This window comes from Leptonychotes weddellii, chromosome 5 (genome assembly GCF_054177405.1).
Source record: "Leptonychotes weddellii isolate Sample4059 chromosome 5, ASM5417740v2, whole genome shotgun sequence".
NCBI lineage: Eukaryota > Metazoa > Chordata > Mammalia > Carnivora > Phocidae > Leptonychotes > Leptonychotes weddellii.
The window spans coordinates 9,489,680-9,506,782 of NC_138373.1; the positions used below are offsets into that span (position 1 = coordinate 9,489,680).

A 17,103-nucleotide genomic window follows, 5' to 3' on the forward strand; every position below is an offset into this window, starting at 1 on the left:
AGTAATCTCTATGCCCAACATGAGACTTGAACTCACGACCCCAACCAAGATCAAAAGTCACACATCCTAGTTTTAATAATCCAACTCCATCTATATAATTTTACTGCTTTCTTAAGAACTTTTCCCTTTTTTGTCCTTCTTAGAATTGGTCCAATGAGAGATTATAAGAGATGTTTTTAAAGTTTATTTTCGAGGGGCACCTGGTGGCTCAGTCAAAAGAACGTCCAACTCTTGATGTTGGGGTTGTGAGCTCAAGCCCCACATGGGGTGTAGGGATGACTTAAATAAAGTTTATTTTCAAAACACTGAGCACCTCTTTTCAGCCTGATAATTTCTAAAAAGGTCAGAAAAGACCAGTCCAATTAAACAGTATAAAATGGAGGCAAAAAAGAGGAGGTGTCCAAGGTCATTCAGGAAACCTTCTAAAACACGCCTAAATTGTGTAGAAATAAGTATTTACATATAGTTGCACCCTAAAATAGAGTGCTAAGGAATATAAATACATGTAAACTTACTACTATCTATAAATAAAATCAATTTATATCCAACATTTAATGACTATGACAAATTAAAATACTAAAAAGCTATTTAAAAAATGTAGAAGTTAAATGTTTTACCTATTCAAAATATGGATCGCAAATATAATTTGCTCCACTGATATTTTATTTAGTCCCTTCAAAAATATATACTATCCACTGGGGCTTGGTTAGATTAGCTGCTGGCAGTTACACAGAACACAAAAAATCAAAGTGGGAAACAGATCTTAAATAAGGAAGGTTTTATTTTTTATAAAGATTTTATTTAGTTATTTATTTGACAGAGAGAGAGAGACAGCGAGAGAAGGAACACAAGCAGGGGGAGTGGGAAAGGGAGAAGCAGGCTTCCCGCCAAGCAGGGAGCCCGATGTGGGGCTCGATCCCAGGACCCCAGGATCATGACCTAAGCCGAAGGCAGACGCTTAACAACTGAGCCACCCAGGCGCCCCAAATAAGGAAGGTTTTAAAGCTAAGAAAAACGTCTTAATTGCTGAGTCATCAAAATACTGATTCAAAGTCTATCAACCATACTTAACGTCAGAAGACACAATGTCTTGTGCTCTGGTCAACTCACACTAAGCTTCAACAGTGTCTGTAAGCGTGCTTCAAATTGCCTTGGTTTTCCTCCTGTTAGAATCTAAGGCAGTAATGTATTTTAAAGCATCTCCCCCCTCCCCCCTACACACACACACACACACACACACACGAATGGCTCTAAGTTTTAGGAGAAACAGGAAACGTTCAGAAGGAAAGAAAGAAAAGGGGCCTGTATCTGAGGTAGAACCTACCGAAGTTGAACTCCCTCACTTTCCGCTTCCCAGCATTGGCAGGCTCCGTGACTGGTGGCTGGGGGGGCTCGCTGCTCTTTGGTCTCTTGGTAGGTGGAGAATAATCATCATCTTGAAAAAGAAAATTGTCATCACTGGAGGAACAGTCTGAGTGAGTTCTGGCTGCCGTCTGTTCAATTCTCAACATTCAAAAGACGGGGGCCTGTATATCCGTTTGCAGCTGCCCCATCAGTACTTCTCTAAGGTCATTTTAGGCCTACTCCTTCCCAGTTACACCTGCAGTTTGCCTACTCTCGAGGGGAGGTGCTCAGGTGAATAGTCCTCATTTTCCTTTGCCTTACTTCATCTTCTTTAGTCTAATTTGAATTACATCCTCCTCAATTTCCCTGCTCCCCTAAATCCTCTCAGCTCGTAAGATTACAGTTTAAGTCTTTCAGGCAAAAGGTTTTAAGAGACAGATACCTACAATTATACAAATATACACGAAAAGGGGGAGGAAATACAGCTGAAGAGAAAAATATTTCAGCTTATATAAAATCCAAGCATGCATAAACAAGGGAGGGTAGGTAACTTACGTCAAACACTTTTAACAAACACAAAACTTACAGAATTAATGAAATAGGGCTAGGCTACGTTATTTGTGAAACAGATAATGCTGACTGAGTCAACACAAAACCCAGTAGAAATGAACAAGCAGATACTGAAGTACAGAACGTAGACTACTTCAGATGTTCGTACTGCAAGTTCGTGCTACGGTCTTCATGGGTATGTCCTGCACCTCAGCCCTGCTAGGAAACTTCATCTAATGCTAGAATGAAGGACATCTGGATAAAATAAGAAAAGCTATCAATGTCATCTTTCTTCTAGAACCCTGAAAATGTCACGTGGCACAATACTAAGCTTTCTGCTCAAACATCATCCATAAATTACTAAAAATGTCACTTTAAGAAATCTCTACTTGAAACTCAGTATGGGACAGAAAAGAAATAATCACTGTGTTAAAGACAATCACAAAAAGCTGCCATTCAAGTACTACAGATCACTCTTTTAGATAATTTTCACTCTCCTCTCACAGCTCAAGAAATCCGCTCCATGAATGTTGTGTGACTTCACCTTGTCACATGCTCAACAGTGCAGCTGAGATCAGACTCTGAGTGTAACTCTTAGCATCAAACTAGCATGGTACTCTCCAAGAGGTAACAAGAAATCCAAATTCGGCCAAATACACAACATTGTCTGGGACAGCCATACATAACTTCTATGCATTTTGCATGTTAATCAAGGGAAAATCTGACCGAAGCCTAAAACACTTGTCTGCCATTCCTCTCAAGGAGTCAGAGAACACGACCAGATGCTGTCGCCTGGCTCACTGACTTCGGGTTCTTCCTCTAATGCCATTTGCTGATTATTCTAACCAATAAGAGAAAAAGTCACTAATGTCACCAATACCAGATTAAGTCACATCAGGACCCATTTATGAGCTGGGAGACAAAAATGCCACGTTCAGGGGATATTGGGAAATGTTACCATATGAACAACTTACAACACTCTTTCACATGTTGACTGCCACTGTAGAAACCCTTCCTCAAACCCAGAAAAAAAGAAATCTATTGTAGAAGATTTAAAAATTACAAACTACTAGTAAAATAAAATGTGACCGTGTCATGTGGGCTTATTAAATTACTACAAGGATTAGTGGTCAAATGGCTATAAAAACGGTCAAAACACTATAAAAGATTATCAAGTAATTAAATTCAACCTATAAAGACACATTTGGGAAAACATATGAGGTATCATTAATACATTTACCCTTCCATTCTGAATATGTACTGGGAAAAAACGAAACAACTTTTTCCATTTCCAGATTTTTAGAAGCCTACGATACGAGTATTTTTATGCTAGTCTGCCTAAAGTAAAATGAAAGACACTCGTTTCACCTAGGAATAGTGTCAAATCATTTTTGCTTTATTTTAAGTAATCTCTACTCCTAACGTGGGGCTCAAACTCATGACCCGAGATCAAGAGTGGCGAGATCAGATCAAGAGTGGCACGCTCTACCGGCTGAGCCAGCCAGGAGCCCCGTGTCAAAGCATTTTAAATGCTTAATGTTAACATTTCTTTACAAACATTAAGCAATGACATTAAAAACAAAAGTACTTTCCCTGTGGGTCATTATTTAAACTGTTAACTGAAGTACATAAAACAAAAAGAGTATAAAATTAAGAAGACAAGAGAGCTGGAGGGTGGTAATGAAGAATCCCAGCAATCTATTATATTCATCTCAACTATAAACTCTTTGAAACTGAGGCCCAGGGAAAAGGACAAGAGAGCTTTTCTTTAAGTGTCAAGACTGCTTCAATCAGTCCAACTTTATTTTGCAACATAGAGAATAGGATAAACATATTTATATTATAAAAGTAACCTCATTAACCATAAACAAAAAAGAACAAAGACAAATCTAGGCGAGTATGTGCAAACAAGACAAGCGATTGATCAGACTGTAATATATTAAAAAGTGGTTTCCCATTTCTCTCCAGGGACAAATAAGTTTAATCTATAAATGTGAACAAATACAAAGAGATGTATTATTTGTGGTAACAAAACATCACACCACACATTCTAGTAAAGACTAACCCACTTCATATATTTACTAATCAATCTTTGGGTGTTTTAAATCCTGTGAAACGTGGAATGAAATCACAAGAACAGTTCTGAACTTCCATAGTCTTTTCCACTCTTCGCTGCAAAAAACTGTCATTTCTTTTGCAAAAGTATGAGAAAATGTTATTCTTGACCTCAAAATCCTTGCCACAAAGGATCACAATTGCATCTCTGTAGCAAAACTATCACATAAAGCTCTTAAGTATTTGCCTCTTGTGACCCTCAGGTCTGGCAGACCGAATGCTGTCATTCTAATTATCATGACATTTCCACATTAGAAGCAACCACTTTTGTGTTAGAGACACCTATTTCAGGAAGCTTCAAATTCAAGCCCAAACTAAAAATGTTTACATCATCAATGCTAAAAGCTTTTAAGATAAATTTCAAAATATTTTAATGTGCACAAGTTGGTATGCAGTAGTAACTAAGAACTACGCTTATCAGTACGAACACAAGCACCCACCACACTTTGAGAAAAGGCAGCTACCATCCCTAACTCAAAGAAAAGCCCGTTCTCTTTTTTGCAACGTATTTACAAATATACCTACAGGATAGCACAGACTTCAGGGCTAAAATTTATTACGGCATCCTGAATGCTGAATGCATTAACAGAATATGAAACAAATTTTCTGGTACTCTTATTTGCAACACAATCCAATAGTAATATTTTACAATCTGACACCTATCTTTTAAAAGTCAAAATAAACAAGACACTACATCCCTTTTGAAATTATGCAGAGCCATGAATTACCCTACACATTTCAAATTAATGGATGGCAGTTTTCATCCATGGATCCAGGTCCCAACTCCTCTAAAACTCTAATTTCTACATAAACAACTGGAAGTTCATTACGTGACTCTTCAGCAGCTATAAAAATCAAAACACAAAAAATTCAAATACTAACCTACTCAGTCATCCAGATTCTATGAACGTGCCGGTAACATTTCTAAGATGAGCACAATAATTAAACAATGATGAACAGCAAAGCCTACTTATTGACTCTATTTTCAGAACTCACTCTGAATTCACCCACTTTTATCTCCACTGCCTTGGTCCTGTTCTAAAACACCTAGCCTTGGGCCCTGGGTAACCACACCCAACAGCCTTCTGCGCTGGAGTTCTTGCTCCACCCTGCCTGCTCTCCGTCTTTCACAAAGCAGCCTTGTTTCTACAAAGGGAAGGACAGAACCTGTTGCTCCTTGATCAAAACCCTCCAGTGGACTTGCTTATCTGGTTCATGCCTAAATCCTTACTACCTCGTACAGGTCCCAAGGGACAGACAAGGTGCGTGGTATTTGCGCAACGATTAAATGAATACTTGCAAAGTGCAGTCCTCGAGTATAAGCAGCAGCCAAATACTGACGAAGGCCCTATGCATGAATGTCACAAAAAGGATTCCAACAGAGGACGACAAGTAATCCAGCCACTGAAGCTCTACCAGTGTTCTCCGACGACGGTCCATGTGCCAACTACGTGTAGAAGTGCACCTCTGTGTTGAAGTACTTATGTGTCTCCATGTACAGGAGAAAGAAAATCTACTACTTCAAATACAGTTTTACTTAAGAAGATGAAGGATTAATTTCTAAATGCATCTCTTTACAATCAAGTTAAAGAAAAATCTGGGGTGAAGAAACAAACAGGAGGTTAGGCCACAGCACAACGGACATGTGTGAAAGGCTCAGGTTTGGGAACCAATGTCCTAAAAAAAGTACATGATCAGAGAAGCTCTTCTGAAGCACAAAAGATCCCTTTATTACCATGCCCATGACAGCTGTATCAAACAATTCTGAAAAAAGATGTTCTCTGCATGCATCAAAGACCTGTCAGCTGTCTGATTTTACCCCCAAATGTGGGCACAGTGTTTACTAAATTAAGGCAAGTGTGGTCCTCTTATTCCAAAGGCGAGTTCCCAAACCTAAGTCACACAAGGGGGGAAGTGTGTACCACTAACTTCAAAGACAAATGGATCACCATGAACGGGCGAGCACAACTCTGAGCACACACCACCAGCAATGGTAAAGATTATGATCCTGGATGACGTGTCTGCATCGATGCCAAATTAGCCTCTTTGCATCTCCACATGATTTCAAATACAGAGATCAATGATAAAGTGTTGTGGAAAAATCTAACAAACTTACTTGATGACAAGTTCTTTTTTTTTTCTTTTGTATACTATTTGGGAAATGCAGAAAGATATAATGGGAGAAAATAAAAGTCATCCCAAGCAAACAGGATTATCTTCATTTAGCTTCTTTCAAGCTTTCTAGATACAATTTTCCTTTTAAACTTGCTTTGTTCATGAAAGGCAGGGATTTTTCAATCTCGAAACTTCTTATAGTAAGGGTCTTTTTTTCAGATCACTTACTTAAAACCAAACTGAACAAAAAACCACCCCCCTATTTCAATGTTTGTGTATTTTTTTCTATTATGAGGATATACCACGTTTTATTTTTCTCACTATCGATATTTAACTAGTTTCTACAATTTTGCAATCATCTTTCCAGAAAAAATATACAATATACTTATCAAACAGATGTGTAAGTTCTCATTTGACCTTCCTTGTTAATATCACACTTAACAGTTTACCTTCCTTCAAAAAAACCTGGCATTTCACTGCTCTTCTGAACATAAAAGACATTCTACAACTTGTTGATAAATTCAGCTGGGTAAAGCAAACTTCTGGCACTGTCTTAAGATTCAAAGAAACAGGATTTATCACTCTCCTCCAAAGAATCAAAATTGAAAAGACTGACACACTTTAGGTTTATGATCCATTTATTTCATGATTATCTTCAGAGGTCTTGTGCTATAAAAGTATTTATTTTTTAAGCAATTTTAACTGCCTTTATCTGCTTTAAGCGTTCATAAATCCACTAAGTTACTAGTCCTATTTAAAAGTTTTATTCTAGGGGCACCTGGGTGGCTCAGTGGGTTAAGCTTCCCTCTTGGTTCCAGCTCAGGTCATGATCTCAGGGTCATGAGATTCAGTCCCACGTCGGGCTCGCGCTGAGTGGGGAGCCTGCTTAAGATTCTCTCTCTCGCTCTGCCCCTCCCAACCCCTGCTCTCTTTCTCTCATAAAAAAGTTTTATTCTAATTACTTTAATAATCATCTATTTTTCCTATCTCTACAGAAAGGACAAAGTTCTGAGGGTGCATAATAGTTACATGCTCTTAAGATGTCCTTCTCTGATAACTGAGGTTTCTAACTAAAAAGCAATTAAATTTGAGTATTTAATGCTGACTACAAACAATTCAAAATTGCTTTTAGGTTAGTAAAATTATATTAATGATACAAGAAATATGTATGTGATATCGAGGTATTAACACATGAAGTATGAAATAAATTTTCATGAGAATCATCAGCTATATATATATATATTTCAGAAGCAATGAAGATAAACATTTTGAATAGTATGAAATAGCCAAACATGATAAATAACAAATGACAAAGGAGACAGGTTATTAAAAGAGAGAGAGATCAAATTAAGAAAGGTTAGGCTGCAGGAAAAAACAAAACACGAAACAAAAACACACAAAAAAAGTCCCCAAAACCTGAAGTACCAAGATGTGTGGTTGGGAAGGGGGAGGGGGGACAAACCTATGGAAATGTGATATATGTGTATTTTAAATGTCTGTTATAATGTTGTATGCCGAAAACATCTACATAACTTTGCAAAACTATATATACATGTGTATTTATGTATAAAATTACCTCTATGTGTATACACAATAAAATGACATCTACCCGAGTTTAGGGACTTTAGAACAGAGCGGGGGGTGGCGGTGGTAAATAAACCTCCACATAGTGCCATTTACTGTAGTGTTTCAATATTTTACCTTAGGAAAGAAGTACTGGGTGGGGGGCGGTATCTTTGAGAGGTATAGTGTGAGACATTAATTGAAAAGGAAAAATATCAACATGCATTTAGTAGTTATTAAATATGAAAAGTGATACTGTTAATAATCCCATTAGCTGGATTTATACATAACTCTGGTCCATCTGCATTCATGCGGTACCTTGGAAGACAAAACTAGGTTTGAAGCCACTTTAGCTAAAGATATTTCTTAAGAATCTATTTGTCGCTACTGCTTCAAAAGTTGTTTTTAAAGAGATTCTGCATTAGCCTTTCATAGTTTTCTAGGGGCAAACGTGAAGAAAGACAAACTAACTCTCCACACTTTCCCTTCCGCATCATTGAGGTACTGGTTAGCTCTCTTCTATCACGACCCAACCACAGGTTCTAAAATCTGTTCTCATGTGCATCACGTCTGGTCATAGTTTTCATTTATTTTCGATTCCCGGTGACAGAAAAGGATAGCTCGGTCCACCCGCAGGCCACTGCTCGAGCTCACGGCTTGCTTTGTTGTCTAGAACTCCCAAAGCACCGGCTGCGCTGCTGGGAAGTGGGCTGCTTTGGTCACAAATACACATATATGCTTCAATTCTTCTCACAAGTTTCCGTTAAGAATGAATGAAATGCATACTTAGCAATGTGAATGTGACAAAGAGTTTTATGACCAGAAGTAAACTTTTGGAATCAAGGCTTTTAGGTAACTAACCTTCAATAGTCACCTCAACTTCGGGGTCCTCACTTGTTTCTGAAGGGACATGCTGAGTAGAATCTTGAAAAAAATAAAATTCTAAAATGACATTCATTATAAAGCACTTTCTGTATGTTCCAACATTTCACTGATTTGTTACTCCAAAAGCAGCCTACAAGAAAATTTTTACTGGCATCTGAATTCAGCTCATAGCTGTTAGGTTAAAATATCTGACCCTTTTCATTGCAAGCAGGGATAAGAGAAAACAAAAAGAAAACTCTGGGACAAACTATTTGATAATACCAAGTTACTTGCATTAAGCATTGATGGACTCAAAAACCTCAGATTTTAGAAGAAGGAGAATATAATGCTGTCACTATTGTTTTCCTGCTGTAACTAGAAAATGCTGGGATAGACACAAAGGCTTTCTCTTTTGTTTACTATTTCCCCTCTCCTTTCAGAAATCCTAGGAGTGGTTTACATCGTTAAATAAAACCACAACCAATGTTTTGCTTTGGGGACCTTCATATCAAGACCATGACTGGGACAGATGCATACAGGACTCTATCCCCTAACTTGATACGGACTTAGATATTTATATTTGTGTTACTACATAAAACAAATGTACATCAGAATGTTAGTGCTGGAAAGCTCAGCTAGAGAGTATCCTCATCAACTCTCTTCATTTTGTAAAGGTTGAGAGATTAATTGATTTGCCAAAGATCATGTTCACTTGTTAGTAAAGAAATAAAGACCAGAACCCAGGTTCGACTCAACTCTGTTCATACAGCAATGTGACAATAAAAATCTCAAACATCAAGTATTTCAAAGCCTAGTCATCAGATACCATTGTGGACTATGGAGCAACGCAGACTGCCTGAAGACTGCCTGGGCCCGCTGTGGCCTGCATACAGGTAGCTCCCTGGTGCATGCAGACCGCCTATCTAAAATAGAGATGTTGTTACAGAGGAAACATCTATTACCTCCACACAGTAAAACATCAGGAAAAAAAAAAATCATCCACACTATTTTCTATAAAAAGTTCTCAAAAAGAAATGTCAAATACTGTTGAAAATAAGCATCTCGATATTTTCTGCAAGAAATGTACTTCAGTTAGAAACCCTAATTCTAATTCTAAAACTGAATTTGGAAAGCTTAGCCAACATTCCAGGGACCTTAAGACCACCTTCTCCTCAAAAGAAGGTAGAAATAAAATTAATGACTTTAAAAAGTTAAATAAAAAAGCAAATATAAGGAATAAAAATTTATCGTATAGACTCCCTTTTTATTCCAGGGAAAAAAGAAGGCACAACATGACCAGTTTATGAGAGAAATCATAATTCTAAAACAAGATTCAGATACCTTATGCCAGTCATTTTCCTTGGGAGAAATCTACAAGAATTCTCCTGGAACTACATAAACTGCTGAGAAATAGGAAGCCATTCGGCAAGATAACAGTTTCACTTAGGATTGCGAGAATTTAAAGAGCCGTACCACAGTTAAGTATTTCCTCAATGCCACAACTGAAGGAGGATTGGCTGAGAAACAGAAAAAGGAGTTCCACAGGGTAGTTGTGGGGATAAAAATAATCAGAGAGAAAATCCCTCCTTTATTAATCTTATGCGGAAATACTACTCCAAAAAATGGTACCATTAAATAATATGTTTAAGAATGAAATATGAACAGAAGCCAGTCATATTTTTAGGTCTAAAATACTGAAGCCATTCTTTCTTAAGGGATCCTTAATATGGCACAAGACGATCAGGACAAAAGGGCAGTATTTTGCATCATGAAGAGTTTTACTTACCACTTCTGTTTTCATCCCCACATGCGTTATTACTCAGTAGAGTAAAATATGTATATTACATCTTAGGACTAAAAAAATAAACCTGTTGGCTAAGAAGGCATACCAAAATAATCATCTTTTTGGTTCCAAATAAGGTGTTTTGTGGGTAATATTTAACAGAGAACAAACACAATACGAATACTGCAAATTAAAAATCCCTTTATATCTAACCTTCTGCTGGTACTTCCATTTCTGTTCCTTCATTGCCTTCTGAAGAATGATGGCTCCCTAAAGAGAAAATAAACCACATATACTATACCAGTAAAAACTTACATTGAAAGAAGAGAAACTAGGCAACACTGCAAATAATTTAACACTTAACCATACAACATATACAAACTGATTAACTCTTTCGCAGTTAATTCCAACAATGTGATCTAATTCAGAAAAACATGTAACACTTCTATTTGAAAGCACAAAAAATCATTTTAAAATGTAAACAGATAAAATAAACCTAAGTAGGTTTGGGGATTTAATATTATTTACTGTAACTATACAATATAATTACTGATAGATGTTGGAATTTGAGATACAGAACAATTATGGTTCAAGGTACCATGCTCATCTGTCAATGACGCACACACAAAAACACAAATCCGAGTAAATGCTATCTTTGCTCACAGACTATTAATAAAGTCTACACAAACAAGTTCAGGTTTGGCTGTGAAATGTTTCCTGCTTTCCATTTTTACAATGGCGGAAGCTATGGAAACTCAATCCCCATTATTTAATCAAAGTTGTACTAAAAGGAAACTCGTAAGTTAAAATTTAAGATACTACCTTTAGTCTCAAAAGCATTTTAATTCAGGTAATATAATCTGCCTGCTTCTAAAAACTGGAACATAAAGCAATGTATCAGGTTAGGCAGTCACAAGGTAAACAGGCTCATCCTACTAGAGCAGTTTTACTCATAAATAGGAAAGAAGTAATCTACAACATTAGAGAGCCACTTAGGATTAATTGCCCAAACTGCCCCAGAATATTCATCCTCTGTCCTTAAATGTCTGAGCTGCAAACATGGAAAAAGCTGCAAATCACTGCCTTCGTGTATCAATAAACTATATTACCTAGGAGTAAGAATAAATCACACAGGGGAAGCAAAATCCAATCTATTTGGTCATCCACTGATAACTGAACTCAGAAGCTATACTAACGGTGTGACCCTCAGACATAGGTTTTAAGTATATTTTATCTTGATTTTTAAAGAGCATCAATTACAGTTTCAATAACTGCCATTCAGCGTCTTAGTACCTTTTAACTTAAAATGCCTTAATAAGGTCAAATACTTTGGGTTTTTAAATGTCTAGCTTTATGATGCCATAATTATCTTGGGATTCTCTTCCACTTACTCCATTATTATAAAAACTCACCTGAGCTCAAAACGCTAGGTAAATCTATAAATCTAGAACCATGAATTATTCTTTAATTAACTTTTAAACTATGCTTTCTCAAAACACAGTGCCCCCCCCACAACACCTTTAACATTAACATCTGAATTCATGGAGCATTGGCTTCTTTGACTGTAAAGTCAATGGAAACAAAGATGTGAGGTCAAAGGGATGGGAGTTAATGGAGCAGAGACCAGTATTTAGTGAGGAAAGGGTGGGTAAAGAATAACAAGGTAAGGAGGTTGTTCCACCCTAATATCACAAAGAGTGCAGGTCCTTTCTGTTCTTTTTTTAAATCTGAAATAAGCAATTACATTTACAGTCAAAGTAAAACTAAAAATAAAAAAACAACAAAAAAAAACCAGATCCTACTCGACCACAGCCAGAATAGACAGAAGTAAAAGCCATCACAAATAGCCTACAATCATCAAGTTAGGGCACACTATACAAAAATTCCCAGAAAAGTATTCAATTAATAAACTTGGGGATTTATTTACAAAGTGGTATTTCACAAATCTTTCTAAAAACTAAGTATCAACATGACCTTATCGAAATTTACATTACTAACTATACAATAAACACCGTATTTCTGGCTATTCTGATATAAGGTATAAATGTGTACTTTACCTTAAATATGAAAGTGTGTCATGTACCCATTTCGAGATTCATTACTAGATTCACAAAAGGGAAAATTGGTTTTGAAAAATTGTTGCTTGTGAAGTTCATTTATGTTTAAAAAAAAGGCCAATACATTTTCTTTTTCCTTTTCCATTTAGAAAAGTAACAATACAGATATTAATACTAAAACACAGTCTGTCCAATATAAAGAACATCACATCAGAACAGTATGTGGGAAAACGGAAGCAAAAAGGTTATACCTTGTAAAGACTTCGAAAGGGGGAGTTTGTCATCAACATCATCAGTTTCGGAAGGGCCTGCTTTGGAATACAAAGATAATACTTCAAAAGTAATCCCAAAAATATATTTTGGGTCACTTCAGTAAACAAATTTGGGTGAGAGATATGGAGTAATACAGCCTTTTCATGAACAAAAAAAGGCAAAATGAAAAAAATATGACAAAACGAGTGGCATCCATTTATGGTCTTATTGAATGGAAAAGGTGTACTCAGATAAATTCGTATATAGACAGTCCAATGAGATTTTGAAAATGACCAGACATATATGGATTGAATGGGAATGACATGTCTAAAACGGTGGACATGGGTCTTTCTACCCAGTAGAAGGTTGGTTCCTAAGAGCAAACTGCAACTTTCACTTCATACAGATTGTAATTGCAGATTTATTACACGAGGTGTATTTCTTCCCTCCCTTACAAATATTTAATTTTTTGTCATGCTGAAGAGAACTGCAGAATCAAATTGTTATACCTTCCTCAGAATCTCTAAAATCATGTAATTAAACTATCAGTAAGCCTGAATCTCCACTGAAACAGAAACAAGACAAACTAACAGTTATTAATTCACAATTCCCCCTTTCCTGCAGACCCACAGGATTCCTTAATAACCTCACATTGTTCTTCCTAGTTATTAATATAGTAAGTATTTTGAGTTAACTAAACCTTCATAGAACACTATAAAGATTTTGACAACACGTTACATGTAGTATCAAGCTTGTTAGTGATGAGAATAATCAATCTAAAACAGACAACAAAACATTGTGCTTTTAATGTCTACTTAAAAGAAACAACGTTCTTGTACTAAAATGAATACAAAACACTTCACTATCTCTGAATATAGGATAGTGTTATAAGACTTTTGAAAAGTGCCCCTAACTCATGAGAAATTTCACAAAGACTCAAACTACACATTGTAAGTAAAGAACATGTCATAGAAGAAAACAAGTTCAGAGAAAATGCACAAACTGTATTTGAAATTTCAACTAAGAGCAAGATACTGAATGAAAGAGGCTTGAATTCAAATGTCTGATTCACTGCTTCCTAGTCATGCGCTCCTGGGTAAACAATACGCAGAAAACAATTAATTAAATGATAGCTAAGGGTGTTACTTGACCTCTAAGTTCGGCTTTAGCTGCTTTTTCTTAAGTCTGGCTTTGTAGTATCCTAAGTATTGTTCTGCTCTAGTTTTTTAAAACTAAGGTCCTCTTTAACACAAAGTACATTTTTGTAGGATTTCTATTTTAAATAACCTGTTTATGGGGCACCTGGGTGGCTCAGTTGTTAAGCATCTGCCTTCAGCTCAGGTCCTGGTCCTGGTCCTGGGATCAAGCCCCTGCTCAGCGGGAAACCTGCTTCTCCCTCTCCCACTCCCCCTGCTTGTATTCCCTCTCTCACTGTCTCTCTCACTGTCAAATAAATAAATAAAATCTTTAATAAATAAATAACCTGTTTACTTCTGAATTCTAATTGCACTAATTATATTATGTTCAGAGAATTTAAGGTTATCCATGAACAAGGATAAAGTCAACTTTTGTAAAAGATCCATGCTTTGTAAATTTATGTGCTTGGTGCTGAGTTCTACATGTGCATCAATTAGCTTATTTTTCTACTGTAGAATGCAAACATTCTACTTATAATCTATAGGTATTCATGAGCATGATGTTTTAGTTATTGACAGTCATTTGTTAGACTCTCCCACATGACTGGGGCGCCTGGGTGGCTCAGTCGGTTAAGCATCTGCCTTCCGCTGGGGTCATGATCCTAGGGTCCTGGGATGGAGTCCCGTATCTGGCTCCCTGCTCAGCAGGGAGCCTGTTTCTCCCTCTGCCTGCCATTCTCCCTGCTTGTGCATGCACTCTCTGTGTCAAATAAATAAATAAAACCTTAAAAAAAAAAAAAAATCCCACATGACTGTAGGCCTATAAATTTATCACAATTGTGTCAATGCTTTATTTCTATTTTAATTTTGAGGCTATACTGTAAGGTATATGTTTGTGTGTGTATGTGTGGGTATATATACCCACACACACGGTATATATTAATAATCGCTATTTCACCTCAGTTACTTATTAGTATACATTATATAGTTTAACTATTTATACCTATTACTTTTTTTTCTTTGGCCTCAAATTCATATTGTTAAACTTGATTTCTGGTGGTTAATATTTGCCCAGGATACCATTCTAGGTCACTGTCCTCTCAAACTACCTATGATGTTTAATTTTAGCTATGTATGTTTTAACACACATATTTGGATTTTATTCATTCTAAGCACACTCAAAATGCTAGTGGTGTCTACCCAGTCATGAAAATCAAACATTCCTAAGAGAAGATGTCTAAAGAGTAAGATTCCATAAACCTGGGCAGATGTACATTATGTCTTTAGGTTTCACTATTTCACTTTAAGAGAAAGTATTTTAGAAATACAATATAGCAATGCAAATAAATAATCTATAAGCACACCTAACAATATGTCTCACAAATTTTGTTTTATAAAAGAAGCCTAGTGCTGCCTGGCTGGATCATTCTGGTGGAGTGTGTGACTCTTGATCCTGGGGTTGTGAGTTCAAGCCCCAAAATGGGTGTAGAGATTACTTTAAAAAAAAAAAAAATATATATATATATATATAAATAAATAAATAAATAAATAAATAAATAAATAAATAAACAAACCGAAGCCTAATACAACCAGTACATGCAAAAGGATTCCACTTGCGTGAAATACAAAACCAGACAAAACTAATGCAGGTTGCTACAGGTCACAAGAAGGGTTACCACTCAAAGGGGGTTGCCTAGAAAGGAGTCCAAGGGAAGAAGCTTCTAAGGATACTGGCACCTAACAACAGCCCTTCAGAAAGCATGAAAGGAGAAACAGATCCAAAGCCAGTTGGAGATTTCAATACTGTTTTAACTGCTAGAACAAGCAGTCAAAAATAGCAGTAGGAAAAAAAAAAAAATAGCAGTAGGGATAGCAGACCTAAATGACTATCAACCAACCTTAACAAAGTTAAAATAACTGAAATTATACAAAGAGTGTTCGCCAACCGTAACAGAAAAAAACTGAGAATCAGTAACAGAAAGATACCCGAGAAGTCCACAAGTATGTGGAAATTAAAACTACACACTTTTCCTGCTATGACACAGTAATCACACTACTGGGTATCTACCCAAAAAAATACAAAACCACTAATTCAAAGGAATATATGCACCTCTATGTTTATAGCAGCATTATTTACAATAGCCAAATTACGGAAGCATCCCAAGTGTCTATCGATGAATGGATAAAGAAAATGTGGAATACAGAGAGAATGGAATACTATTCAGCCATAAAAAAGAATGAAATCTTGCCACTTGCAATGGCATGGATGGAGCTAGAATATTATGCTAAGCAAAATAAGTCAGTCACAGAAAAATAAATACCCTATGATTTCACTCATATGTGGAATTTCAGAAACAAAACAAACGAGTAAAGGGGAAAAAATATCAGAAAGACAAAGGGACAAACAGACACTTAACTACAGAAACACACAAATGGTTACCAGAGGGAGGTGGGCAGGGGGATGGGAGAAATAGGTAAGAGGGATTAAGGAGCGCACTTGTCAGCAATGAGCACTGAGTACTGTATGAAAGTGCTGAATCACTATACTGTAAACCTGAAACTAATATAATGCTGTATGTTAACTACACTGGAATTAAAATAAAAACTTATTTTAAAAAAAACTACACACCTCTACAAAAATGTCAGGACAAAGAAGAAATCACAAGGAAAATCAGAAAATGTTTTGAATTGAATGAAAATATAAATCAGTTTGTGGGCTACAGATGAACTGATGCTTAAGAGGGAAATTTATGGCATTAAATTTACTCTTCTATCTTAAGAAACATAAAATAAAAACAAATTAAAATTAAAACAAGAAAAAAGAAAGAAACTTAAGAGCAAAACTCACTGAAAATAAAAGCTGGATCTCTGAGAAAAAAGAAAATTACGTAAAAGCTCCAGAGCTGGACCAATGGTTCTCCACTGCTAGTGACTGTGTCCCCACTCCACAGGGAGTGATTATATCATATAATTATGCCAGTTTAGATGGTCACAGCTAGGGAGATACCACTGGTATCCATTGGGTAAAGGCCAGGAAAGCTACTAAACATTCTACAATTCATAGCATAAGAGAGATACCCACAACAGTGAACTGCTGGATCAAAATGTCAATATTGACAAGCTTGAGAAACCCTGAGCCAGACAACCAAGAAAAAAAGATAGACACAAATTAAGAAAACTGGAAATGAGAGGGGCATCACTACAGACCTTGCAAATATTAAAATAAAAAAAGGACACTTAAGGCAAAGTAGACAGATTCCCTAAAAGACACAAACTGCTAAAGCTCAATCAAGAAATACGTAACCTCAACAGCCCACAACTACTA

The 17,103-nt window shown here is 36.4% G+C and overlaps 1 protein-coding gene across 7 annotated transcripts in view; it reads right to left on the reverse strand.

Annotated features, from left to right (window-relative positions):
* Window positions 1–17,103, reverse strand: part of LOC102734999 (general transcription factor II-I) — a 110,443-nt gene that overhangs the window by 38,572 nt on the left and 54,768 nt on the right. For 2 of the 7 annotated variants that reach the window (XM_081819581.1, XM_081819580.1), the window contains exons 10-13: window positions 12,642–12,701; window positions 10,547–10,603; window positions 8,548–8,610; window positions 1,325–1,435 (exon numbers count right to left, since the gene is read on the reverse strand). In XM_081819581.1, coding sequence (XP_081675707.1) covers window positions 1,325–1,435; window positions 8,548–8,610; window positions 10,547–10,603; window positions 12,642–12,701 — 291 coding nt within the window. The remainder of the gene's footprint in view (window positions 1–1,324; window positions 1,436–8,547; window positions 8,611–10,546; window positions 10,604–12,641; window positions 12,702–17,103) is intronic. The other 5 variants (XM_081819582.1, XM_081819583.1, XM_081819585.1 and 2 more) reach the window with 5 other exon arrangements.